This window comes from Neofelis nebulosa, chromosome 7, assembly GCF_028018385.1.
Source record: "Neofelis nebulosa isolate mNeoNeb1 chromosome 7, mNeoNeb1.pri, whole genome shotgun sequence".
NCBI classification, from domain to species: Eukaryota; Metazoa; Chordata; class Mammalia; order Carnivora; family Felidae; genus Neofelis; species Neofelis nebulosa.
The window spans coordinates 46,373,324-46,400,314 of record NC_080788.1 but is presented as its reverse complement, the minus strand read 5'-3'; the positions used below and the strand labels follow the sequence as shown (position 1 = coordinate 46,400,314).

General features: G+C 37.3%; 1 protein-coding gene across 8 annotated transcripts in view; it reads left to right on the top strand.

Annotated features, from left to right (window-relative positions):
* Positions 1-26,991, top strand: part of RNF111 (ring finger protein 111) — a 122,090-nt gene that overhangs the window by 33,042 nt on the left and 62,057 nt on the right. For 2 of the 8 annotated variants that reach the window (XM_058737571.1, XM_058737572.1), the window contains one exon: positions 3,037-3,139. The exons of 2 other annotated variants lie outside the window; for them this stretch is intronic. In XM_058737571.1, the coding sequence (XP_058593554.1) occupies positions 3,099-3,139 (41 nt within the window). In that variant the 5' untranslated portion in view covers positions 3,037-3,098. Of the gene's footprint in view, positions 1-302; positions 416-3,036; positions 3,140-10,657; positions 10,863-26,991 lie in introns of those variants that run through there. 4 more of the 8 variants (XM_058737576.1, XM_058737573.1, XM_058737574.1 and 1 more) reach the window with 4 other exon arrangements.

Here is a 26,991-nt window from a genome sequence, read left to right as displayed (position 1 = left end):
AGGTCCCAATTTAATGATTCATATTTTTAGTTAGGTGTTTTTGGTACTTATTGGTGTATTCATTATGATTCAATTCCTAGAAAGAAGTGCTGTACTGAGAGTTAAATTCCTTCATGTGTATATTAGGTGAGGAAAAAAAACAACAAACCCAGGAGGCAGCCATGTTTGTTGTTCTAGATAATACTTCTCTCCCGTTGTAGATATTATATATGATTTAATAGCTCTCATATGATACTAAGAGATGAAATTTGTTCTATTTCTGGTAATGCTCTTTAAGTCATCCTGAATAATTTTTCTTTCAGAAACCTGTAATCGTTCAGTTAAAGTCCAGAATTGCGTTTGAATGCCTTACACCTCTGTTCTTTCTTTCCTGATCCCACCGATTCTTGGTAACAGCTGACCCAGGTTTCTACAGGTATTCAATTCATATCATTACATGTGGAGTGAGCTACAAATGTTTAAAAACAAATACTAAATTGAGCTTACATTTTAAATAAGGGTACTGAGTTATTACTTAGTTACTCAGTATGTATTTATTGAATGTCTCATGTTCTCAGTATTGTTTTTGGTCTCCAGTGAGGAAGGCACTTTGCCTTCAGGGAGTTGTCATTCTACTGTGGGAAACATAATAAACAGAATAGTTTGAGGTAGTGGTGAGTGCCATGAAGAAAATAAGACCATGTAATGAAGAATGAGTGGAAGTGGAGCTGTACTGTGGATTGAGTGGTTAGGGAGGGCCTAACTTCTTTTTAGAGGTGATGAGTTGTGATCATTTACTAAAAAGAATCAGCCATACTGATAATTTTGAGGAATCTTGCAGATAAAGGGAACAGCAAAGGCATTGGATTGTGTTTGATTCTGGAGAATCTACAAGTGTAAGTTGTTTGGTTTGTGTGTTAGGCTTTTCCATAATTGCTGACAGACGATGTTAAAAATATTTTATGTGTAGCAACCAAATGTAATGTGTTGACCTTGTTTAAATCCTCACTCAAATCAATTGTAGGAAGTCATTTTTGGAACACTTTGGGGGAAATATGAATGTGAATGGATATCATATATCAAGGATATTAGATATTAAGGAATTATGTTAATTTTGTTAGGGATGATAATGACATTATGTAAACATCCATTGATGATTCTTGCCTCTGTTGATCTTTACTTTGATGGTTGCAGAATGCTTATTTCAAACTCTACCGTCTCTAATCAATAGGCTGTTGTATGGAAGAAGCACTCTTTTATCTATTATCAATATGAACCTACCTACTTCGTGTTTTATTCAATGGATTATAAATCCATTACTGCCTTTACTTATTTTGATGCTCAAATTATCCCACGTTTGTCCAGTGAGAGCCTCTCCACCCTGGCTCCTGTGTTTTTGACATACATAATTTTTTATGAATACTGTATTTCCTTTCTCTTTGGCACAACAAGAAGTTCAAGCTCATCTTATATTTTTCCTGTCTCAGTCTTGGAATCTCTAAGGAGCCCTGGTTCCTTTTAGTGGGGAGTCCAATTTGCTTTTGAGTTTTCTGTTTAATTTTTTTTTTTTTAACATTTATTTATTTTTGAGAGAGAGAGAGAGAGAGAGAAACAGAGCATGAGTGGGGGAGGGGCAGAGAGAGAGGGAGACACAGAATCCAAAGCAGGCTCCAGGCTCTGAGCTGTTAGCCTAGAGCCTGATGCAGGGCTCTAACTCACAGACCACAAGATCATGACCCGAGCTGAAGTCGGACATTCAACCCATCGAGCCACCCAGGCACCCTTGAGTTTTCTGTTTATATATAGAAATAATCTCTTATTTCCTGGATCAGGACATCCTCTGAGAAACCTAAACTTAGATGTTGATAGTGGGTTTATATTTCTATGAAGATTTTATTTATGAAGTAAATAAATGTAGTAATTTATTATATTTGCCATAAAACACTGTATTATTTTTCTGTTTTTTAAAATAAATAAGTTCTGATTTGATCTTAATTATGATCAAATGAAATAGAAAAAAATAAAATATTATTTTACTTTGTGTTACATTTCATATGTTGAGGGTTTAATCACTTAACTGTTAAAAATGACAAGGTGTAGGGGTGCCTGGGTGGCTCAGTTGGTTGGGCGTCTGACTTCGGCTCAGGTTATGATCTTGCAGTTCGTGGGTTCCAGCCCTGTGTCAGGCTCTGTGCTGACAGCTTCCTCAGGCCTGCTTCGGATTCTGTGTCTCCCTCTCTCTGCCTCCTCCCTGCTCATCCTCTCTCTTGAAAAATAAATAAGCGTTAAAAAAAAAAATTAAAAATGGCAAGGTGTGCATACTTCATTGTTTTTAACTAAGTCATCAGACATTCTAGTCTGAAGGAAATTGTTGCTTTTTAACTAGCCTTTTATTTTATTTATTTATTTATTATTATTATTTTTAATGTTTATTTATTTTTGACAGAGAGAGAGACAGAGCATGAGCCGGGGAGGGGCAGAGAGAGAGGGAGAACAGAATCCGAAGCAGGCACCAGACTCTGAACTGTTAGCACAGAGCCCAACACGGGGCTTGAACTCCTAGACCACGAGATCATGACTGAAGTCAGACGCTGAACCTACTGAGCCACCCAGGCGCCCTTAACTAGCTTTTTAAATGAGATTTTTAATTATAATATAGAATAATGTTTCAAATATGAGTGGAAATACATGGACATTTTTCTGGAAAGTTATTGTACAAGGTATGTCTCACAGCCATTTTCTCACCTGTATGTGGGTATTTGCTTTATTTATTTATTTTTTAACCCTGATTTGTAAGTATTTTTCCAGACAGTATTTTGGGCTTTTTTGTTTTTTAAAACAAGCTCTGGCCAGTTTTATTTAAGGAAAATTTTGTGTGATTTGCTGTTCACCAGTCTGTTCTGGCATGCTTCTAATGATACCAGAATCACCTGGGTCAATGATAGCCGGTGTGCATACTTTGTAGTATTTCCTACATGCTGTGCCCAGTTCAGTGTTATTGCCACTCTAGTGATAGACACCAGTTTTGGCCAAACATGGTGTAATAATCTATTTCAGATTTCCTCAAGGCTGGGCAGTTGTTGGCGAGGATCATCAGTTTTGCTTTGCCATGTCTGATCATGTTCAGCTGCTTGTACCCCAGTACATACTTCCACTTTTCGTAAGAAGTTGGAGACTAGAGGTAATTGACTCCAGCGACTTTTTTTGTCTTCTTTGCAGCCACCATCTTCCTGCCTTAGGTGAGGGATGGCCCCAAGCAGGAGCAGCCACCAAGATACCAGACAATATTTTGAATGGTTTTTAACTAGTTAATTTTTGAGGCAATTAATATATGTACATGGTTTAAAAAAATTTTTTTTTTTTTTTAAACATTTCTTTTTTTTTTTTTTTTCAACGTTTTTTATTTATTTTTGGGACAGAGAGAGACAGAGCATGAACGGGGGAGGGGCAGAGAGAGGGAGACACAGAATCAGAAACAGGCTCCAGGCTCCGAGCCATCAGCCCAGAGCCTGACGCGGGGCTCGAACTCACGGACAGCGAGATCGTGACCTGGCTGAAGTCGGACGCTTAACCGACTGCGCCACCCAGGCGCCCTAAAAAATTTTTTAATGTTTGTTTATTTTTGAGAGAGAGAGTCAGAGCGTGAGTGGGGGAGGGGCAGAGAGAGGAAGACACAGAATCCAAAGCAGGCGCCAGGCTCTGAGCTGTCAGCACAGCGGGTTCAAATCCACCAACTGTGAGATCATTACCCGAGCTGAAGTCAAACTCCTAAGAGGTTTTTTTTTTTTTTTCTGGTATTACTATCATATTTCTTATAGTATGCTTATATATCTGCTTAGTTACTTTTGATGTCAGTGATTTTGTTGTCTTTTAAAAAATATATTTAAGTTTTAAAGATAAAAGCAGTACACAGGGTACCAAATTCATAAGATACGAAGGGTATACACAGAAAGATAAATTTTCTTGCCATCCCTCTTCTTTTCCCTGAAGATCTATCTCCTCTTACTATTTTATATGTATACAGCACAGCAGTATGGTATCTTGTGGGGAGCTCTGCAAGTGTTTCAGCAAATTGGCTGGGTTGAATGAAACTATTTGATAATAGTAAGTTCTTCTTCAGTACTTACCTATGTTGGCATTTGCAGTGATCGTACAAACAGTGATGGGCAAAACTGCTGGCCCTGCAGTGCATATTCAGACCGTGGCTAAAACTGTACTAATAGTCATCATATTTTTCATTACTACACATTTACAAAGCCAGTTTCATTTAAGAATGAAAACCATGAAAAAAACAAAAATAAAACCAGTTTCTTTTAATAAAGTTCTTTATAAAGCAGTAAAACCTGTTTTATTAATCTTGTCCCTTGAGTACATGTCTTTTTAATATTTTTTTTCTTTTTAATGTTTCATGTGATAAAATGAGAATGTTGTAAAGCACTTTTGCTTCATCCCAAATTATGCTTGTCTTGAAGAAAAGTACTTGTGTGATTGAGTTGCAGGATGAACTAGCAAACTTAGTTGCTTTTTTTTAATGGAACTGTATTTTTACTTGAAAGAATGAAAACTGTAGTTACTTAAACTTGGGTATTTGTGTATGTTTTCTCAAAAATAAATGAAGTGAGGGAAAACAACTGACAGAAATTATTGCCAAGATAAAATTAAGGCTTTCAAGCAAAAATTAGAATTTTGGAATGCATATCTGCCACTATGAGTTTGGCAGCTTCTTAGGACCTTTTTGATGAAATTGATGGTGGTATTAACAAAATGTGTATAAAATGACTATTGTATAATGAAATGTGTCAGTGTTTGCAAGATATGCATAACTTTGTGGACCAACTTTTCTAATGACCTGTGCATGATATTACAAAGTCATGTATGTGTGAAAGATCTACTTAAGTGCAAGATAAATCAATAGATATTTAATGAAATGATAAGTTTCATTGATAAGTTATCAGATTCAACATTGCAAGTAACCTTTACAAAATTATACTTACTAAGTTTTGTTTTGGGTTAATAATATCAAAGAATAGTATATACACTTATCTGACAAAGTTATTAAAGATACTCTCTTTTTTTTTTTTTTTTAAGTTTATTTATTTTGAAAGAGTGCGAGCAGGGTGGTGGGAGGCAGAGAGAGAGGCAGAGAGAGAGAGAGAGAGAGAGAGAGAGAGAGAGAGAATCCTAAGCAAGCTCTGTGCTGCTAGCTGTGGAGCCTGATGTGGGGCTCAAACCCACCAATTTCTAGAACATGACCTGAGCCAAAATCAAGAGTCGGATGGTTAACCTACTGAGCCACCCAGGTGCCCCAAGATATTCTTCTCTTTTAAGTACATATTTGTGTGAAGCTGGGTTTCTTTTTTTTTTTTTTTTTTTAATGTTTATATTTATTTTTGAGAGAGAGAGAGAGAGGAGGGTGAGTGGGGGAGGGGCAGAGAGAGGGAGACACAGAATCCAAAGCAGGCTTCAGGCTCTGAGCTGTCAGCACAGAGCCCAACGCGGGGCTCAAACTCATGGACCATGAGATCATGACCTGAGCTGAAGTCAGACGCTCAGCCGACTGAGCCACCCAGGCGCCCAAAAGCTGGATTTCTTATTAGATAGGATACAGAAGCAGATTTAAGAATCCAAGTTTCTTCTATTAAGTCAGACATTAAAGAGATTAGCACAAATGTGTAATAGTACTACTCTTTAACTTTTTTGAAAAGATAAAATGTTACTTAATATTAGCATGTAATAGACTTACTATTGCTGTTTTTAAAAAATAAATTTTTAAGCATTGATTTTATTTTCTAATATTGTATTAAATATAACCTAGAATTTAAACTTTTGGGAGATTCTCAATTATTTTTAAGAGTCTAAAGGGGTTCTCAAGTCAGAACGTTTGAGCCTTGCTGTGCCAGTTATCTTTTGACTTCTTATGGAAAAGAAATCCACACTTCTTTCTTCACCCTTTCTTTTGATATAGTTGTGTCATAACTTTAGGTTATTTTAAGTAATAACTCAACACGTATTTATTGAGTACCAACTCTGTGTTCTAAGCTTTGGGGCACATAATAATGGTGAAAACAAAGACTAGGCTCTATTGGGAAAACAAGTAAATTTTACATAAGATAATTATGGCAATAACTGAGCTGGTAAAAGAAGATGGGAGTGAGGTTAACTTTTTAAATGTAAGATGATCGGGAATGGTCTCAAGGACAAGGAAACATTTTTAGCACAGGCTGAAAGGAAACAAGTGAGATCCTTGTGGCTATCTGGGGGACAAGCATTTCGGGCAGATAGCATAGCATACTTGGCCTGCTCAAGGAAAAGCCAAGAAGCTGTTGTGACTGGAATGGAGTGGATGAGGAGAATGGTGATTTCTGAAGATGGAGGTAGCAAGGGCTTATGTCCTTCAGTTTTAAGAAATATTTTTGTGTTAGCTTTCATGACATCTTAGTCATTTTTTTTTTTTTTTCTGTTCTCTTTTGGGAGTTGTTGTCAGATGATAAGATTTTGTTGCTCTTTCTTGTTGTTAGCTCCTTTTCTTTTTTGGTGAATTAAAATATTTTTTCATTTAGTGGGGATTGCAAGGAAATTTGAGAGAAAGCTACATGTATAATTTACCATGTTTAAACAAAATGTGAACTTTTGTTTTTGATAAATACCAGCAGCAAGTTACATTGTTGATACGGAAATTGGCTCTTCTCAACTCTTAGTGGTAGAATCATGTTTAAATATGTGAAAAAGTACACATGTAAATAGGTTCACTTTACAAAGTCTAAGTCTACTTTAACAACTGTGTTCTTTAATAGAAAGTAGTCATTAAGTGAAGAAAATCATGTGATGTAATACTTTTATTACAAAACATCTGCAGACTGTCACAGATTTGATTGTACTTTCTGTGAAATCACATTTCTTTAAAGAACTGTATATAGTACCAGATGAAAATGGCCATTTTATGGAATCTTATACAGCCATAAAACAGGGATGAGATTTTGCCACCACTTGTGACAACATGGATTGATCTAGAGGGTATTATGCTAAGTGAAATAAGTCGAAGAAAGACAAATACCATATGATTTCACTTATATGTAGAATCTAAAAAATAAAACAAATGAATAAAGAAAAAGCAGAATCAGGCCTATAAGTAAAGAGAACAGACTGGTGGTTGCCAGAGGGGAGAGGTGGGGATGGACAAAATGGGTGAAGGGGAGTGGGAGATACAGGCTTCCAGTTATAGAATGAATAAGTCATAGGAATAAAAGGTACAGAATAGGGAATATAGTCAATGGTATTATATAGCATTGTATGACAGATGGCAGCATCTTGTGGTGAACATAGCATAACACAGAGAGATTGAATCACTATGTTGTACGCCTGCAACTAATGTTACATTGTCAACTATACTTAAAAAGTTTTTTGGTCATAATAAAATGAAAAGAGGAGGACTAGGTCAAACACAGACTGCTTTACCTCTATAAATCTGAGAGAATATGTAGAGAATTTTGGTTGTTAAAAAAACCAATAGCTAATCATCTTTTTTTTAATTTTAATTTTTAATGTTTATTTACTTTTGAGAACGAGAGAGAGAGAGAGAGTGAGGGAGAGAGAGAGGGTGTGCAAGCCAGGGAAGGGCAGAGAGAGAGAGGGAGTCACAGAATCTGAAGCAGGCTCCAGGCTCTGAGCTGTCAGCACAGAGCCCGATATGGGGCTTGAACTCATGAACCTCGAGATCATGACCTGAGCCAAAGTCAGACGCTTAACTGACTGAGCCACCCAGGTGCCCCTAACCATCTTATTTTCATAACCACCTTCCTGCCTGCCATTCCTCTGATTTGCCTTTATCCTTATTCTCCACTTGAGGTCTTTTTTTTTTTTTTAATTTTTAAATGTTTTATTTATTTTAGAGAGAGAGAGGAGACAGAGTACGAATGGGGGAGGGGCAGAGAGAGAGGGAGACACCGAATCAGAGGCAGGCTCCAGGCTCTGAGCTGTCAGCACAGAGCCCATTGTGGGGCTTGAACTCATGAACCTCTAGATCATGACCTGAGCCAAAGTCAGATGTTTAATTGACTGAGCCACCCAGGCACCCCTCAGTTACTCCATTTTAATAGTCCTTTAGCATTCTCCCACTGTGGAGGCTAAGTTCCAAAAATCTCCAAGGAAAATAGAAGACATTGTGGCTGAGTAACATAATCTTATATAAAAATAATGTCATTGGAACCAGAGTCGTGAGTGAACATATGAAAGCGTGCATAACTGTACATTTAATTTTTAAAATGTGAAAGACCAAAACCAGCAACTTCTGTCAGAATTAAGATCCAGATGTGTGTGTTAGACTTTGGGCAAGTTGCCTAACTTTCTATAATCCTTAGTTCCTTCGAGATAATAGTTTTTAGTGAGGATAAAATGAAATAAAAGCATGGCACGTGGTTCCTTAACAGACCTTACCTGATCTGGCCCTTGACCATCTCTGATCCAGCTTGTGTACCATCTTTCTTTCCTCCCCTCCCCTTCTTTCTGTTGTTTGTTAGGCCTCTTCCTGCCACATGATCTTTCTTTTATTGTTTCCTCTGCTAGGAATGCTCTTCCTTTAGCACTGTGTGCTGTGGCTGACTGGTGGCTTCTTCTCATATTTCAGGTCTTTAGCTTCTTAGTGAGGAGCCCACTGATGGTCAGCTTTTCCTCTTTGTTTTATTTTCTTAATAGCACAGATTTCTCTCTAAAATTATCATGATTGTTTGTCTACTTGTGCCTTGTTTGTCCTCATTTGCATCTAATTTTCATGAAAGCAAAGACTTTCTGTATCCTGCTCATGGCTGCTGATCCCAGTGCCTACAACAGTGGCCACATTACAATAGACTCTCAATAAATACTTGTTGAATGAAAATAGTAAACTGAATAAATGGTAGCTAATACATTATCAATGGTAGTATATCTTCTAAAATATTAATAAGCTACTGTAAAATTAATTTCTGTTGCCTAGTTAACGTTTCCAGATTCTGGTCTGATCCCAGGTGCTTGGATGGAAAAAGTTTGGATCACCTAACTTGTATTTATCCTGTGATTTGCCATCACAGAGTACATCATTCTTTTTAGACTCTTGAAATTACCCATTTTATTCCCATGTGAATGAATATTTTTCTTCACATATAGTAGTTCTAGGTAGCAGTTCTAAGGCCTGGACTTAATTTCAGTCATCTTCCTTTATCTTGAACAAGCTTCAATTTAAAATATTTTTTCTTTTCAGGGTGCCTGGGTGGCTCAGTTGGTTAAGTGTCCTACTCTTGATTTCCATTTGGGTCATGATCTCATGGTTTGTGAGTTAGAGTCCCACGTAGAGCTCTGCTCTGACAGCCTGTGTGCACATGCTTTCCTGATTGTTCTCTCTCCCAAAAATAAATACTTAAAAAATTTTTTTTCTTTTCTTTCCTCTCATTTTTATTAATCTTCAGTTGCTCTTTTTTTCTGATTATCTCTAACAGGAAGAACTCATATATATACTGAAACCAAAATTCTAAAGATTGCCCATAAAGTATATAAGTAAATGTGTCTAGGCTAGACTTACATGTATGGAAATCCACGTTGGGGTTAAGATTACTGTATTTATCCAGAATGTGAGATTTTTGGGGGATAGAATAGTATCTTAACTGTCTTCTTAATTATGACCTTGAGCAGTGGCTAGTAGCAAAACAGCCAAAAAGGGTTTGTTGAATAAGGTGGCTGACATTAGCATAGAGGATCGTGAATCCTTGGTTTCTCCCTACTAGTATCCTCAGTTGTCTAATAGGCTTGCTATTTTAGTTCTCGCCACTAGGATTTTCACTTTGTTGTCAGAATACACAGACCCAAGGTAGGCAAAAATGTCAGTCAAAATAACCTTGGAAATCCCTAAAGTTGGCCATAAAATATAGACATACAGTCTCTTAGAGTCCAGTGTATCCTGTTTGTCCTTTAGTATTGGAACAAATCACATTTCATTGTTAAACACTAGAAGAAGTAGTAGGCTGTGTTTATGGTCCATGTTGTAGGAAAAATAAATGGCTCTCAACATTAGAATCTGACAGCACAGTAAAATGTTTATATCACGAGAGGCACATGGGAAGTGAGACCAACTAGAGAATGGTAAAATTTTATCTTTCTTGTGTTCATTTGGGTATATAATTATTGAGCAGAATTGCAAGCATAATCTACATGGTTTAAATTATTCTTTCGTTGTTTTCATATTGTTGAATTCACATTAAGGGTGTGCTCTCTACCCAGAGGTGTTTTTCCTAATCCAGTTTTCAGTATGCCTTTACCTTCAATCATTAGAATGTAAGTAACTCTGTTTTTTCTCCTTATGACTCTCGTTCTTATTCTTTAGAACATGTTCTTAATAACCTCCAGCTTACATGTTTTGACCCAAATGATACAGGAAGAGCAAAAACAAATTTTGTTTAATAAACTTGTTGGACTTTATCCGAGGAGAAATTGTTTCCTTGGGCAGTTTTGCTCACCACATTAGATCCTACATTCTCAGCCAGCTGCCATCTTTCCTAATCTAGTTTTTTGTTTCATTTGTATTTATTTTGTTACCCCACCCTTTGGGTGCTTTAACAGTTCAGGGGTTTTTGTTTTGTTTTGTTTTTTAATGTTTTCTTACTTATTTTGAGAGAGAGAGAAAGTGCAAGTGGGAGGAGGGGCAGAGAGAGAGGGAGAGAGAATTCCAAGCAGGCTTTGTGCTGTCAGCATGGAATGACGCCTCCATCATCCGGTTATGAGATCATGAGCTGAGCCTGGGCTGAGCTGAAACCAAGAGTTTGACTCTTAACAGTCTGAGCCACCCAGGTGCCCCCAGGATTTTGATATGATCTTCAAGAGGAATTGAGGTTCATTTGAATAAGATAGACTAACTTGAGGTGGGTGTACCTAAGAGGATTAAAGGCCTACCCCCCTCCCCCCCCCAAAAAAAAGAAAGAGAAAACGGGAAGCTTGTGGATTTTTTTTGCCAGGATGATTTTTTTTTTAATGTTTATTTACTTTTGAGAGAAAGAGAGAGACAGAGGCATGAGCGGGGGAGGGCAGAGAGAGACACACACAGCATGTGAAGCACTCTCGAGGTTCTGAGCTGTCAGCACAGAGCCCGATATGGGGCTTGAACTCATGAACCTCGAGATCATGACCTGAGCCAAAGTCAGACGCTTAACCGACTGAGCCACCCAGGTGCCCCTAACCATCTTATTTTCATAACCACCTTCCTGCCTGCCATTCCTCTGATTTGCCTTTATCCTTATTCTCCACTTGAGGTCTTTTTTTTTTTTTAATTTTTAAATGTTTTATTTATTTTAGAGAGAGAGAGGAGACAGAGTACGAATGGGGGAAGGGCAGAGAGAGAGGGAGACACCGAATCAGAGGCAGGCTCCAGGCTCTGAGTTGTCAGCACAGAGCCCAACATGGGGCTTGAACTCATGAACCTTGAGATCATGACCTGAGCTGAAGTTGGACACTTAATCGACTGAGCCACCCAGGCGCCCCTGCCAGGATGATTTCTAAAAGCTAGGTGACTCTTCACCTTTACAAATAATAATAAAAGCCAGCGTGTGCATACATTATTTTGTTTAAAATTTACAAGAACCCTTTAAGGTAAATATTTCCATTTTTCAGATGAGGAGATTTAGGCATACAGTGGTTAGTAAAAGTAGTAATGGAGTTGAAGGGATTTAAGTTAGTAGGTTTTGACTCACCTGAGAAAGGGATTCCAAAATTCAGGGGCTTAACTAGTATTTCTGTATTGCCTTTAAGGAAGACATGAGGTATATTTTTATTTCCAGTGGGCATGGTCTTTGTCAGAAGAGAGAAGGATGGTGATACTTTATTTGGTTGGTGTGATGGGCGTGCTTAATTTCTCTGCATATTCCAGATTTTCTACGGGGAACATCTTAAAATTTTTTTTGATGTTTGTTTTCGAGACAAAGACACAGACAGAGAGACAGAGAGAGGGGGAGGGGCAGAGAGGAGACAGAATCCATAGCAGGCTCCAGGCTCTGAGAGCCTGATGCAGGGCTCGAACCCACAGACTGCGAGATCATGGTCTGAGCTGAAGTCAGACGCTTAACTGACAGCCATCCAGGTGCCCCTAAGTTTTTTTTAATGTTTACTTTTGAGATGGGGTGAGGGGCAGAGAGAGATATAGGGAACATATTTTAGAAATCAATTTAATTTAAGTATAATTTATATATAATGTAAGGCATATATTTTTACTCTACAGTTCAGTGAGTTTTGGTAAATGTATATATCCATGTAGCCAACACTCCAATCAGGATATAAAATAATTCTATCACCTTAGAAAGTTTTTTCTTGCTCCTCTGTCAAAATTCACCCCATCTCTTGCCATAGGCAAACACTGATTTGATGTTTGACATTATGAATCAATTTGTTCTAGAACTTTTTCTGTTTGGCTTCTTTTGCTCATCATGTTTTCCTTTTAGCATTTTCTTGTGGAAAATTTCAAACATAAAAGTTGAAAGAATTGTACAGTGAACATCCATTTCCCCATCACCTACATTCTGTAATTAATGGTTTGCTGTTTTTTGTTTTATTACCTGTCCATCTATTCATTCTTCTAACCATCTTTCAGTCATGCTTACTGGTTGGTGGTTTGTTTTTATGATTTATTTATTCATGAGTTTATGAATTTATAAGTTTATTTTGTGAGAGAGCGAGTGACCCAGCAGGGGTGGAGTGCAGAGAGAGAGAGAGAGAGAGAGAGAGAGAGAGAGAGAGAGAGAGAGAATTCCAAGCAGGTTCTGTGCTGTTCTGTTATTGGGACTTGATCCCACAACTGTGAGATCATGATCTGAGCCGAAATCAAGAGTCAACACACTAAGTCACCCAGGTGCCCCTGTTATGTGTTTTAAAGTAAATTGCTGAAATCGGTGTCAGCAATTAGAATAGGCCAATCTAATCTAAGGTAAAGGCAAATTAAAACTGGTTGTGTTCTACAAAGGATTAAAGGGTAGGAGAAACAACTGTCAGAGCTGTCAGCACAGAGCCCGACGCAGAGCTTGAACTCACTGTGAGCTGTGAGATCATGACCTGAGCCGAAGCAGGATGCTTAAACTGATTGAGCCACCCAGGTGCCCCTAGATATCAGTGCATCTTATCCCCAAACAAATTCAGCTTCCATATCATTAACTAGACTTGAATATTCGTTTAATTCTTTGTTTTTATAGTAAAATTTACATACAGTGAAATGCATAAATTTTGTGTATGAGTTAAGTTTTGCCAAAAGTTTGTTTGTGAACCCAAATCCTTATGAAGAAATAGAATACCAACACTTCAGAAAGTTCCCTCATGTACCCCCTACTCAGTTGTTTCTCCTACCCTTTAATCCTTTGTAGAACACAACCAGTTTTAATTTGCCTTTACCTTAGATTAGATTGGCCTATTCTATAACTTCATATATATGGAATTATATACTTTATATCTGATTTCTTTCCCTTAGCAGGATGTTTTTGAGATTTACCCATAATGTTACTTGTATCAGTGGTTCATTCTGTTACTGTCATTGTTGCTGCAGTTTGGTATTTATATATCATAATTTTTTTATATATCCTAGTTGATTTTTATATATCCTAGTTTGATATATCCTTGTTGATCTGTTTTTTCCCAAATTTTTGGTTGTTATGAGTAAAGCTATGAACACTCACATACAAATTTTTTTTGTATACCTATGTTTTCAAACCTAGGTGTGAAATTACTAGATCATAGGTTAGATGTATGTGTGACTTTATTAGAAGCTACCAAAGATCTGTACGTGGAGTTCCAATTGTGCCGCATCCTTGTTAACCTTTGGTGGTTTTGGTCTAAAAATTTTAGCCTTTTATTGGGTGTGTAGTTTTATCTCATTGTGGTTTTAATTTGCATTTTCCTGATGACTGAAGATATCAAACATTTTTTCATGTACTCATTGTCCATGTGTATATCTTTTGACAAATTTTTTTTGGGTGGGCTTCTCTTATTAAGATGAAAGAGTTTTGCATATATTCAACTTATGTGTACGTATTTATATACATACAAATTACACTTATGTAAATGTTTTTTTTTTAATTTTTTGTATTTAGCTTGTTACCTTGCTTTTTTGTTTTAATGGTGCTTTTTTGTTTTCTTAATGGTATCTGTGAAGAGCAGATTTTCAGTTTGATGAAGTTTAGTATTTCAATTTATTTTAAGTGTATTTATTTTGAGAGAGAGAGAGAGAGCACAAGCAAGGGAGGGGCAGAGAGAGAGAGAGAGAGAGAGAGGGAGAGAGAGAGACAGAGAGAATGAATCCCAAGCAGGCTCTGCACTGTCAGCACAGAGCCTGACACGGGACTTGAACCTGTGAGCTGTGAGATCATGATCTAAGTCAAAATCAAGAGTCAGTTGCTTAACTGACTGGGCCACTGCACTTGTAATTTATCAATTTATAAAAATTGAGTGGTGCTGTTTGTGTTCTATGAGACCTTTGTTCATGGTATGATGACATTTATCTTTTGCTATGTTTCTTTTAGAAATTTAAGGTTTAGCTTATTTTTTTCCTGAATTTGTTTTTTGAGAGAGAGAGAGAAAGCACATGTGCATGTACACACATGCATGGAAGCAAGGAGGGGAGGGGCAGAGAGAGAGGGAGACACAGAATCTGAAGCAGGCTTCAGGCTCTGAGCTGTTGGCACAGCGTTCAGCAAGGCTCGAACCCACAAATCGTCAGATCATGACCTGAGCTGAAGTCAGATGTTTAACTGACTGAGCCACCCAGGGGCCCCTAAGGTTTAGCTTTTAGGTCTAAGTCTGTCATCCGTTTTTTTTTTTTTTTTAGTTTATTTATACATTTTGAGAGAGAGGGAGAGTGATTGCATGCATGTGTGCCCATGTGAGTGGAGGAGGAGCAGAAAGGGAGAGAGAGAGATTCCCAAGCAGGCTCTGCTCTGTCAGTGCAAACCCTGACTTGGGGCTCTATCCCTCAAACCATAAGATCATGACCTGAACCAAAATCAAGAGTCAAATGCTTAACCGACTGAGCCACCCAGACACCCCAGTCTGTGATTCCCTTTGAGTTAATTTTTGTGTCTGGTGTGAGGTGTAGAGGTTAAGTTTTTTCCACATGGTTCACCAGTTTTCCCACCACCATTTGTTGAAAACTGTATTCCTTTGCTGGTATCTTGGCACCCTTATTGAAAATCACTTGATGACATGTATGAGTCTATTTCTGGACTCTCCAGTCTATCCTTATGCCACTACCACCCTGTTTTGTTACAGTTAGGTTTTAATCCATCATCTTGCTGTTTGTTTTCTATTTGTCCCATCTGTTCTGTATTTTGTTTCCTTCTCATGTCTCCTCTTTTGGGGTTGAGTTTTTTTTTGTTTGTTTTGTTTTTTTGTTTTTTAGTTTTTTGGCTTTTTTTTTTTGGTGTGTGTGTTATATTTTGTTTTCACTTTTGGTTTATTAGCCAAACTTGTTTTATTTTTTATCTTTTGTCGTTGCTCTGGGGTTTATGCTCTACATCTTTAACTTTTCACTTTTTGTCTTCAAGAAATAATGGACTATTTCACATGATATAAAAACTTAACAGAGTCTACTTCTCTTTGCTCCCCTCCTATGCTTTTTGTTATTGTCATACATTTTACTTTTATATGTTATTAGTTTTGGGAAGATTTCCTCAAATTTAGGGTTATATTTAGAGAATAATTTTTGCAAGGGTATCTCTATGACAAAAGATGCTAGTAGAACTTGCTTTATTCTATTTAACTTTTACAAAAGTCAGTGGGTGGTGATGATTTGTGAAAAAAGTCTTGAAAATTTGATAAATTCAGACTAGAAAACTTTCATATGAGTCTGAAAAAAGATGGTTGTATCATTTACTCTTTTTATAGAACTAGACAGAGAGCTTGGAGCATTTGTGAATGAATATCTCTGAATATTACCCAGTTATTGACTTTAGGCAAATTATTCAGGTAAAAACAAACAAGCAAAATACCCCTTTATGTCTTTATCTGTATATAAGCTAAATTTAGTGGCAGTATTTTACATTTATTTATTTTTAATGATTTCGGTAATTATTCTAAGCTTTTATTTTCAGGTCTTGATTTTGTCACTCAATTTGTATGTAATACACTTTTCAGCTTTTTTTTCCTTTTTTTGTGTTTTTAAAATTTTTAATTTTATTTATTTTTAATTTAAATCCAAGTTTGTTAACATATAGTGTAATAATAATTAATAGAATTTAGTGATTCATCACTTATGTATAATACCCAGTGCTCATCCTAACAAGTGTCCACTTTAAAAAAAATTTTTTTTAATGTTTATTTGTTTTTGAGAGAGAAAGAGAGCACCAGAGCATGAGTGGGCGAGGGACAGAGAGAGAGGGAGACACAGAATCTGAAGCAGGCTCCAGGCACTGAGCTGTCAGCACAGAGCCCGATGTGGAGCCCAAACCCATGAACTGTGGGATCATGACTTGAGCTGAAGTCGGATACTTAACTGACTGAACCACCCAGGTGTCCCCCAACAAGTGTCCTCCTTAATGCCCCTCACTCCTTTAGCCCTCCCCTCCACTCAAGACCCCTCCAGCAACCCTCAGCTTGTTCTCTGTATATAAGAGTCTCACATGGTTTGTCTCCCTCTATTTTTATATTATTTTTGCTTCCCTTCCTTTATGTCCATCTGTTTTGTATCTTAAATTCCACATATGAGTGAAATCATATAGTATTTGTCTTTCTCTGGATGGCTTATTTTGCTTAGCATAATACACTTTAGTTCCTTCCACGTTGTTGCAGATAGCAAGATTTCGTTCTTTTTGATCGCTGAGTAATACTCTGTTGTATATATATACCATATCTTTATCCATTCATCCGTTGATGGACATTTGGGCTCTTTCCATATTTTGGCTATTGTTGATAGTACTGCTGTAAACATTAGGGTGCATGTGCCCTTCAAATCATCACTCCTGTATCTTTTGGATAAATACTCGGTAGTGCAGTTGCTGGGTCATTGGGTAGTGCCATTTTTAATTTTTTGAGAAACCTCCAGACTCTTTTCCAGAGTGGCTACACCAGTTTGCGTTCCCACTAGCAGTGCAAAAGGGTTCCTCTTTCTCTGCATCCTTACCTACATCTGTTGTTGCCTGAGTTGTTAATTTTATCCATTCTGACAGGTGTGAGGTGGTATCTCATTGTGGTTTTGATTTGTATTTCCCTGATGATGAGTGATATTGAGCAGTTTTTTTATGGGTCTCTTAGCCATCTGGATGTCTTCTTTGGAAAAGTGTGTGTTCATGTCGTTTGCCTGTTTCTTCACTGGATTATTTGGTTTTTGGGTGTTGATGTTGATAAGTTCTTTATAGATTTTGGATACTAACCCTTTATCTGATATGTCATTTGCAGGTATCTTCTCCCATTCGGTTGGTTGTGTTTTAGTTTTGCTGATTGTTTCCTTTGCCGTGCAGAAGCTTTTTATGTTGACTGAGATCCTCATAGTTCATTTTTGCTTTTGTTTCCCTTGCCTCTGGAGACATGTCAAGTAAGAAATTGCTGCAGCCGAGGTCAAAGAGGTTTTTGCCTGCTTTCTCCTCTAGGATTTTGATGGCTTCCTGTATTACGTTTAGGTCTTTAATCTATTTTGAGTTTATTTTTGTGTGTGGTCTAAGAAAGTGGTCCAGGTTCATTCTCCAAGTCACTGTCCAGTTCTTCCAACACCACTTGCTGAAGAGATGTCTTTATTCCATTGTATATTCTTTCCTGCTTTGTCAAAGATTAGTTGGCCATACATTTGTGGATCCGTTTTTGGGTTCTGTATTCTGTTCTATTGATCTAAGTGTCTGTTTTTGTGCCAGTACTGTACTGTCTTGATGATTACAGCTTTGTATTACATCCTGAAGTGGAATTGTGATGCCTCCAGCTTTGATTTTTGTTTTCAACATTACTTTGTCTGTTCCAGGTCTTTTCTGATTTCATACAAATTTTAGGATTGTTTGTTCTAGCTCTGTGAAGAATGCTGGTGTTATTTTGATAGGGATTACATTAAATATGTAGATTGCTTTGGGTAGTATCGACATTTTAACAATATTTGTTCTTCCAATCCATCTTCTTCAATTGATTTCATAAGCTTTCTATACTTTTCAGTGTATAGATTTTTCACCTCCTTGATTAGGTTTATTCCTGGGGATATTATGGTTTTTGGTGCAATTGTAAATGGGATCGATTCCTTGCTTTCTCTTTCTGTTGCTTCATTATTGGTGTATAGGAATGCAATCGCTTTCTGTAAACTGGCTTTATATCTGAAACTTTGCTGAATTCATGTATCAGCTCTAGTAGTTTTTTGGTGGAGTCTTTTGGGTTTTCCACATAGAGTATCCTGCCATCTGTGAAGAGTAAAAGTTTGACTTCCTCCTTGCTCATTTGGATGCCTTTTATTTCTTTGTGTTGTCTAATTGTTGAGGCTAGGATTTCCAAAACTATGTTGAATAACAGTGGTGAGAGTGGACGTCCTTATCGTGTTCCTGACCTTAGGGGGAAAGCTGTCAGTTTACCAGTGAGGATGATATTAGTGCGTTTTTTGTATATGGCTTTTATGATCCTGAGGTGTGATCCTTCTATCCCTCCTTTCTTAATGGTTTGTATCAAGAAGGGATGCTGTATTTTGTCAAATGCTTTTTTTGCATCTTTTGAGAGCATCATGTAGTTCTTATCCTTTCTTTTATTAGTGTGATGTATCTATCCTTTCTTTTATTAGTGTGATGTATCACATTGATAGATTTGCAGATATTGAACCAGCCTTGCATCCCAGGAATAAATCCCACTTGATCATGGTGAATGATTCTTTTCATGTATTGTTGGATCCAGTTTGCTGGTATCTTGTTGAGAATTTTTGCATCCATGTTCATCAGGGAAATTGGTCTATAGTTTTCCTTTTCAATGGGGTCTTTGTCTGGTTTTGAAATCAAGGTAATGTTGGCCTCATAGAATGAGTGGAAGTTTTCATTCCATTTCTGTTTTTTGGAACACCTTCAAAAGAATAGGTGTTAACTCTTTAAATGTTTGGTAGAATTCCCCTGGAAAGCCATCTGGCCCTGGACTCTTGTTTGTTGGGAGATTTTTGATTACTGATTCAGTTTCTGTACTGGTTATGGGTCTGTTCAGATTTCCTATTTCTTCCTGTTTCTGGAATTTGTCCATTTCTTCCAGATTGCCCAATTTGTTGGCGTTGCTTTTCAGCTTTGTGTCAGTTGGGAATATAGTGAATATTCCACTTATGTCTTCACATGAAACCATGGCTAAAAACAAATTTTGGAATGCATGTTGTTGGCTCATTTTATATTGCTGATTATTGATACATTTCTTGACAAGTTTTGGGATTAATCTTTATTCTGTTTTAGCTTTCTATTATAGCTTATAGTTCCCTCACAACTGAAAGGTCAGTGAAGGTGAGACTGCTACCTGATGTGAGAGGGAGGGAATTTAGTGTTCATGTTCAAGATTAAGGGAGAATATAGGGTTCTAGGTACTGTGGATTCTTCCCTGTATTATTAAATTGAAACAAATTCTGGGGGAAATTTGGTAATTATCTGGACCTTTGTTTAGTCATTCTTAATGCTGAAAAATATCTCAAGAAGTCATTTTATTTTTCCTTTTTCTTCCTAACAATAATTCTAGACAAATAGTTGAAATAGAATGACATTTTTGAAGATTAGATGTTGTTTATCAGAAGATCATATGTTGTCTCTCAGAAAACTGGTACATTTGTAGGTATACTTCATCATTAAATATGTGTTTTATTCAGAGAACCTCTGCCATGGAAAACAGGGTGATCAAGTCTTATTTCTTCCCACTTCACTCTTTTTCCTTTTATTCTTCCTAGAAAACCTTCCCTGGTGTACATACCCTCCCCTTTAGAACTGAATTAGGCTCTACTCCAATTTGTTTCAGTGCATACCTGTATTATAACACTTACTGTATTTTAATTACCTACTGATATGTTTCCCTAACTGCTAGACTCCAACTTGTTAAGGACAAGATTATGTCTTATTCATTTTTGTATTTAGAATATTTGGGACAGTCTGGCATATTTAAAATACTAAGGAAGTGTTTATTGTATGGTGTGTAACTTTGATAGGGCTGCTATGACAAAGTATTTCAGACTGGGTGGCTTGAACAACATAAATCTATTTTCTCCCAGTTCTGTCGACTAGAAGTCCAAGAATAGGTGTCGTCAGGTTGGTTACTCCTGAAGTCTGTCTCCTTGGTTTGCAGATGACCACCCACCTTCCTGCTGTATCTTCACATGGTCTTTTCCCTGAGTCTCTGTGTGTGTCCAGATTTCCTTTTCTTGTAAATGATACCAGTCAAATTGGATTAGAGCCCATCATATAACTTTATCTAATCTTAACTACCTCTTTAAAGGCCCTATTTATACTCTTATTCATGGTATTGGGGGTTAGGCTTTCAGCATATGAATTGGGGGGAGATGCACAGTTAGATCCATAACACGTGGATAGTTTGATTTGGCCTACATTCCAGCTAATGGTGATTTCTTTCTTTCTTTTTTTAATTGTTTTTATTTTGAGAGAGAGAGAGAGAGAGCGAGCAGAAGAGGGGCAGAGAGAGAGGGAGACAGAATCCCAAGCAGGCTTCCCCCTGTCAGCACAGAGTTTGATGCGGGGCTCAAACCCACAGACCGTGAGATCATGACCTGAGCTGAAGTCGGGAGTCAGGCACTTAACCGACTGAGCCACCCAGGGGCCCCTAATGGTGATTTCTTATGGGCCAGTACCAAATCAAGGTTGTCAAAGTTGGAACCACAGGTTTCCTAGCTTGTATAAGGAAAAGGTGGCTTAATTTTAGTGTTTTGTCTTAATTCCCACTTAGGTAATTATATTTAATGATTAAGATCCTGTAACTTTTAGTGCTTTGAAGTGTACTCCCTTACTGTACTCATTTAATAATAGGTTTTCTTTATGTCAGAAAATATATTTTTTTTATGTCACAAAATATTGATAAAACATACATACATTTACACACATACCCGGGAACATGTGTGCTTTGTGTACATACTGGCTATGAAAGCATGATTGCTGAACATTTAACCCAGGAAACACATGTTTATTTGCCCAATTCCCAGTGGTAATTTGGAAAGAATTCAGTAATTTCTCTATAGAAATGCCATGAATTATACATAATTTCCCAGTTTATGCAGATTCATGCCTTGCTATCCCAGTGGAGTGACCAGACAGTTGTAAGCTTTTTCTTTTTACATGGTAGTTCCAGCTTTAGATTTCCCTCCCTCTACCTCCCCAGCAGTCCAGTGTAAGATTTTTGGAGATGTTTTTGGCAGTGGTGAGGGGCTGGTGAAGTTCGAAAGCAGTGTAAGCTCCACCTTCACTCATTTGTCTCTTCCCTTTTTAAGGGATTTCCTTGGGAGAAATTTGTATATAATGCCCTAGTGCCCTTCCCTTTAAAAATAATAGAGCTTTTATTTTACAGTAGTTTTACAGAAAAGTTGCAAACATAGTACAAAGAATTTGTTATGTACCCTTCACCCAGTTTCCTTTATTGTTAACATCTTGCCTATCATACATCTGTCACAACTAAGAAACCGACATTGGTACATTACTGTTAACTAAACTCCAGATATTATTTGAATGTAGTCTCCTCTGGTCTCACAGTTTCTCAGTTCTCATTGTTTTCTTATGATCTTAACAGTTTTGAAGAGTGTTCATCAGGTATTTTGTAGAATGTCCCTCAGTTTGAGATTGTCTAATGTTTTACTCATTGGTTTCACTGGGGGTGTGGGTTATGTAGAAGAGCCCCACAGAGGTGAAGTCCCTTGTTAGCAGCATGATTTACGGTATTAACCTTGATCATCTGACCGGGGTAATATTTGCTGCATCGTAGTTATTCTCCTTCTTAGTCCTTTCTTTGGAATCAAGTCAGGAGCAAGTCACTAAAGGGAGAGGAGTTAAGCTCTACCCCCTTCCTGGAAGGTATGCATTTACATAAGTCATTTGGAATTCTTCTATAAGGAAGTTTTGTCTCTTTGCTCCCACTTATTTATTTGTTCAGTCATTTATGTCAGTATGGTTTAATGAATATTTATTTTATACTTCGGGTTAGAATCTAATAATATTTATTTTGTTGCTACAATTCTATTTTTTGACCACTGGGAACTCTTTCAGATTGGCTCTGGTGTCCCTTTGACATGCCTCTGTTCTTTTGAGTGTGTGTGTGTGTGTGTGTGTGTGTGTGTGTGTGTGTGTGTGTTCTTTACTTTCTACTCCACGCTCATCTCGTATCTTCCCTGTCACAGATCTAGAACCGAGGAGCCCTGGTTCCTTTTTTATTGGAGAATGATATTAAAAATCAAAATTTGGATGCTGGGTCCTAGCGTCCTTTTTACTTGACTCTTCAGTTCCTATTCAGAATGCCTGGAAAGTTTGAACCTGGACATTTGGTTGAATGATGAAAGAGTTTTAGCATCACACATTTGTATTATAGTACGTTGTAGTATCTGTGTGTGTGCTTTGTCTTGTGCTCTGGAGTCATAAGGAACAGCTTTATAAAAGCACTTCTAAGCGTTTAAAAAAAGAAAAGTTGGAATGCTTTAGAAGAATGTGTGCTTATTTTAGGGGCAGGCAAGTAGGGAAAAGTCAGATACTTCTGTTTTATTTTGAGCCTCAAAAAATGAACTCTTCTTTAGATACAAAAAGAAAGGGTGTCATCAGGAAACCTGCCATGGACAAACAGATGTATTTGAGAACTCATGCTAACAGGAATTGTAGACTTCCTAAAGTCTGTTCGTCTCTGTCATCATCATCACCATCATCATCATCGCTACCATCATCAATAATATTAGTATTATTTTGCCATAGATACTGTTACTCCAGCCTTACCTCTCTTTCCCATAATGCTGGCTTTTTTCTTTTTTTCTTTTTAATTATAGAAATCATTTGCAAATGATTTGTAGACTGTCAGGACAGGTAAAAAAGGTGAGGGAGATTGGAGCCTCTTTCCAATTGCTTTGGCTGGAGTTTGGCTCCAAGTAATGGAAACTGGAGCTTTTAAATGTATTTTTGCCTTGGGGCACCTGGGTGGCTCAATCGGTTAAGCATCTGACTTTGCCTCAAGTCATGATGTCACAGTTCATGAGTTTGAGCCCCCGTTGGGCTCTGTGCTGACAGCTTAGAGCCTGGAGCCTTCTTCGAATTCTGTGTCTCCCTCTCTCTCTGCTCCTCCCCTGCTCATGCTCTGTTGCTCTCTCTCCTTCAAAAATAAATTAAAACATTCAGAAAAATAAAAAAAAATGTATTTCTGCCTTGAAACTTTTTTATTAAACATTTTAGAAAATGAGTGGACTTTGATCTAGGAATGAGTTTATTGTTGAACTCTCTTGCAAAATCTGATTTGAAATAGCAATTGCAGCTCTAAGAAAGGTTTTAATTAGAACAGCAGAGTTTGTCCTTGTCAAAATGGTGAAAGAGCCAGTGATATTCACAAGTTTTCTAAGTTTCCTACTTTCTTATCCTTTAAAAACCTTTTAGTTCAGCCTTTATCCTCCTAATTATATTTAGCCTTAGATTTTAGGATTGGTACCCCCTAGGAACCAAAGTTTTTAAATAACAAACCTGAATCTCTCTTTTTAAAAACATTTGGTTATTTTGCTTCATAAATTTCTCAAAATAAAAAGAAGGTAAAGAAAAAAATAAATAAATAATTATAGGTAAGATAGAGAAGTCACCCATGTTTTCCTTCTTACCAGTTTGAAGAAACTTTGTAAGTTAGGAATATAGTTTCGTATTTTGCAAGTATTTTGTGTATTTTAAAATTTTATTCTTTGGGGCGCCTGGGTGGCGCAGTCGGTTAAGCGTCGACTTCAGCCAGGTCACGATCTCGCGGTCCGTGTGTTCGAGCCCCACGTCGGGCTCTGGGCTGATGGCTCGGAGCCTGGAGCCTGTTTCCGATTCTGTGTCTCCCTCTCTCTCTGCCCCTCCCCCGTTCATGCTCTGTCTCTCTTTGTCCCAAAAAAAAAAAAAAAAAAAGTTTAATAAAATTTTATTCTTTTACCACTTTTATGAATTTATATGCAGTTTTTTGTACTATTGAAATTTTCATGTTATTTTTTACATTGTCATTAAAAATTGAGATAATTTTGGGGCACCTGTGTGGCTCAGTCTTTTGAACATCCAACTCTTGATTTTGGCTCAGGTTATGATCCCATGGTTATGGGATTGAGCCCCATGTCAGGCTCTGTGCTGAGTGTGGAGCCTGCTTAAGATTCTCTGTCTCTCCTTCTGCCCCTCTCCCCACTTGTGCACCCTCTCTCTTGCTCTCTCTGTCAAGTTAAATAAAAATTGAGATAATACTGTTAGTCACAATTGGCATGTTTCCTTGCAAGCAACTAAAATTTATTAACCGTATTGTTGTAAATATGCCTCAAACATGCCATGTACATGTTTATTTTACTGAGAACAGTCTGTTTTCTGGTTGGCTCAGAATTATGATTCTGAACATCAACTTTTATTCTGTGCTATATTACAGTGTTGTCCTCAGAATCTCTTCACATAAATAATCTTATTCTAGACAAACTGAACTTTATAGTTTTTGGGACAAAAGTGCATTAGTTCTTCTGTCTCTTACTTGTTTTTAGGTGTTGCCACCAATATTCTGCTGTTATACCTGGAATCCAGACAACTAAGCTTATTAGAATTACATGTAAAATAAAATAGTCTCTGAATATTGAATTGCATGTGGTTTTTATGACAATTACCGTTATCCTTCAGAGAATCATTTTCCTGTAGGCTATGTTTCTAAGAATTGAAGTTGTGGAAATCTAACTTCCAAAGAAATGGACTATTTATTATTGCCTTACAGAAAGAGAAAACAGGAGTTATTTGAACAGTATGATAAGACTTGAAGAGTATTTTATGCACGACAATTGGAATTATGAAAGATACCATATTTTAATATGAATATTTGCCTAGATATGATACCAGCAAAAAACAGCATTGATTCCAAAGTAAGATACTTCTGTAGGGTTCTGCAGTTTGTGATTCTAGCTTTATTTTTGAGCAGTGCTCTGAAAAAATGTTGAAAGCTTCATGGTCATATTCTGGTGTTTTGGCTCAAGTTTGGTTGATTCTGGGGATGTAGTCCTTGATTTGGTAAAGCAGCCTACCCTCCCTTCTTCTCTCTCTCCCTGCATCTCTTCTTTCCTTCCACACTGGGAGAGTAGGTAGAAAAGAATCTAAGCTGGAGCACCTGGGTGGCACGGTTGGTTGAACGCTGACTCTTGATTTTGGTTCAGATCATGATCTCGAGGTTCATGGAATTGTGGAATCATAGGCTTTGGGCTGACAGCGTAGAGCCTACTTAGTATTCTCTCCCTCTCTCTCTGCCCCTCCCCCACTTGCATTCACTCTTGCTCTCTAAATAAACTTAAAAGGACTATGAAGTAAGGTTTATCCATGTAATAACTGATTATAGTGGCTTTTGGTTGGGCTGCCTTAATAGCATAAAGTTGCCAGTTTAAGTCCTTTTTTGAGTGGAGGGATGCTGTTATCTATTTTCTAGTACAGGAGGGCATGTTTGATTAAGGGTCCTGATATCAACTGAAAAGTTAGAGATTGGGTAAAGGGAAATGAGATGCCAGACTTTATTTTGGTAGCCTCTATTTTCTATAAAGTAAGAGGCAGAGGTTAGTAATTTGCTCAAAATGAGAGGATGTAAAAGGAGGAGAGGGCTTGAGGAAATAAGTTAATATTGGAATCCTTTACTGTGAGGAAAGAAAGAATTGCCAAGTTGTTATTAGTTTCGTTGATGTTAAAAAATTTCTTTTCAATTAAAAATAACTGGTACTGGGTTAGGATGATTTAAATATAGCAGCAGCCTAAAAGCAAAGGCACATGGTTTAATTGATATAGAATTATTGCTAAGAAAAGTGTTTACAGAAGAAAGGGATAAAGAATTTAGAGCAGAGCTTTTTAGCTGTATACTATGATTGGGTTGCAGGTATGTGGAGATATCTTCAAGCCATGAAGATAGAGGGTCTGGGATGGCTGGAGCCCCAGGGCTGGCACCTTAAAGATGTCTTATCTACCCTAAATGCCCAACATATATAATATTCTTTGTGTATCATGACATAAAAAATAGTTGGGAAGCACTAATTTCTGGAGCTGGTGAGAGCCGTACTGAGGTGTATTACGAGGTCTTGCTGGTTAGTCAAAATGTGAAGTCAGGAGAAGATTAATAAATAGAATGGCTTCCAGGGTTTTGCCTTCTCAAATCTTCTCCTGTCTCAGACTTTTTTTTTTTTTTTTTTGCTGTCTTACTTATGATGCATACTCTATCATACAATACTTTTAGCTGTATGTTCTCTATATTCTGAATTTCACTTTTATGAAAGCAGATAATTTATTGACTATAGTGATTTTATTTTCCTCCAAGTAGATGATCTTGGTAGATGATAGAGTAGATGATACAGCTAAAATCTGTATTTTCAGACCTGATATTTTAGGCATAGTCCCACCTTGTTGTCTTACTATTATTTCAAAATCAAAATATCCAAAACTGAATCCCTGCATTCTCTTTCCAGTTAACTTTATTTCCAACAGAGACTTAACGTTTCCTGTAGATATCCAATCAGGAGGTCCCAGACTGGGCATTGGCTTTTTTCTTCTTTCCTGTTTCCCTATATTATTTCTTTGTCTTAAATGACTCTCACATTTTCCTATCCTGCCTTTTCCTTATTTCCTTATTTCAGCTCTCCTGTCTCCCCCCACTTCCCCCCTCCCTCCACTCCCACCTTTAAAGCTGCCCTCTGCTCCCATCACAACAAAGCTTTCTCCCTGGTCTCTCTGACTTTTCCTTCAAGCCTACGTCTGTCATGACAGTACCTCCTCAATTAAATTTTCTAAAATGTGTTAAGTGGAAGCATAGAATTCCTCACTTCTTGATAATTTGACTCCAGCTTATTCCCTCCCACTGAAACAAAAACAAAAACAAAAACAAAAACACCCATAC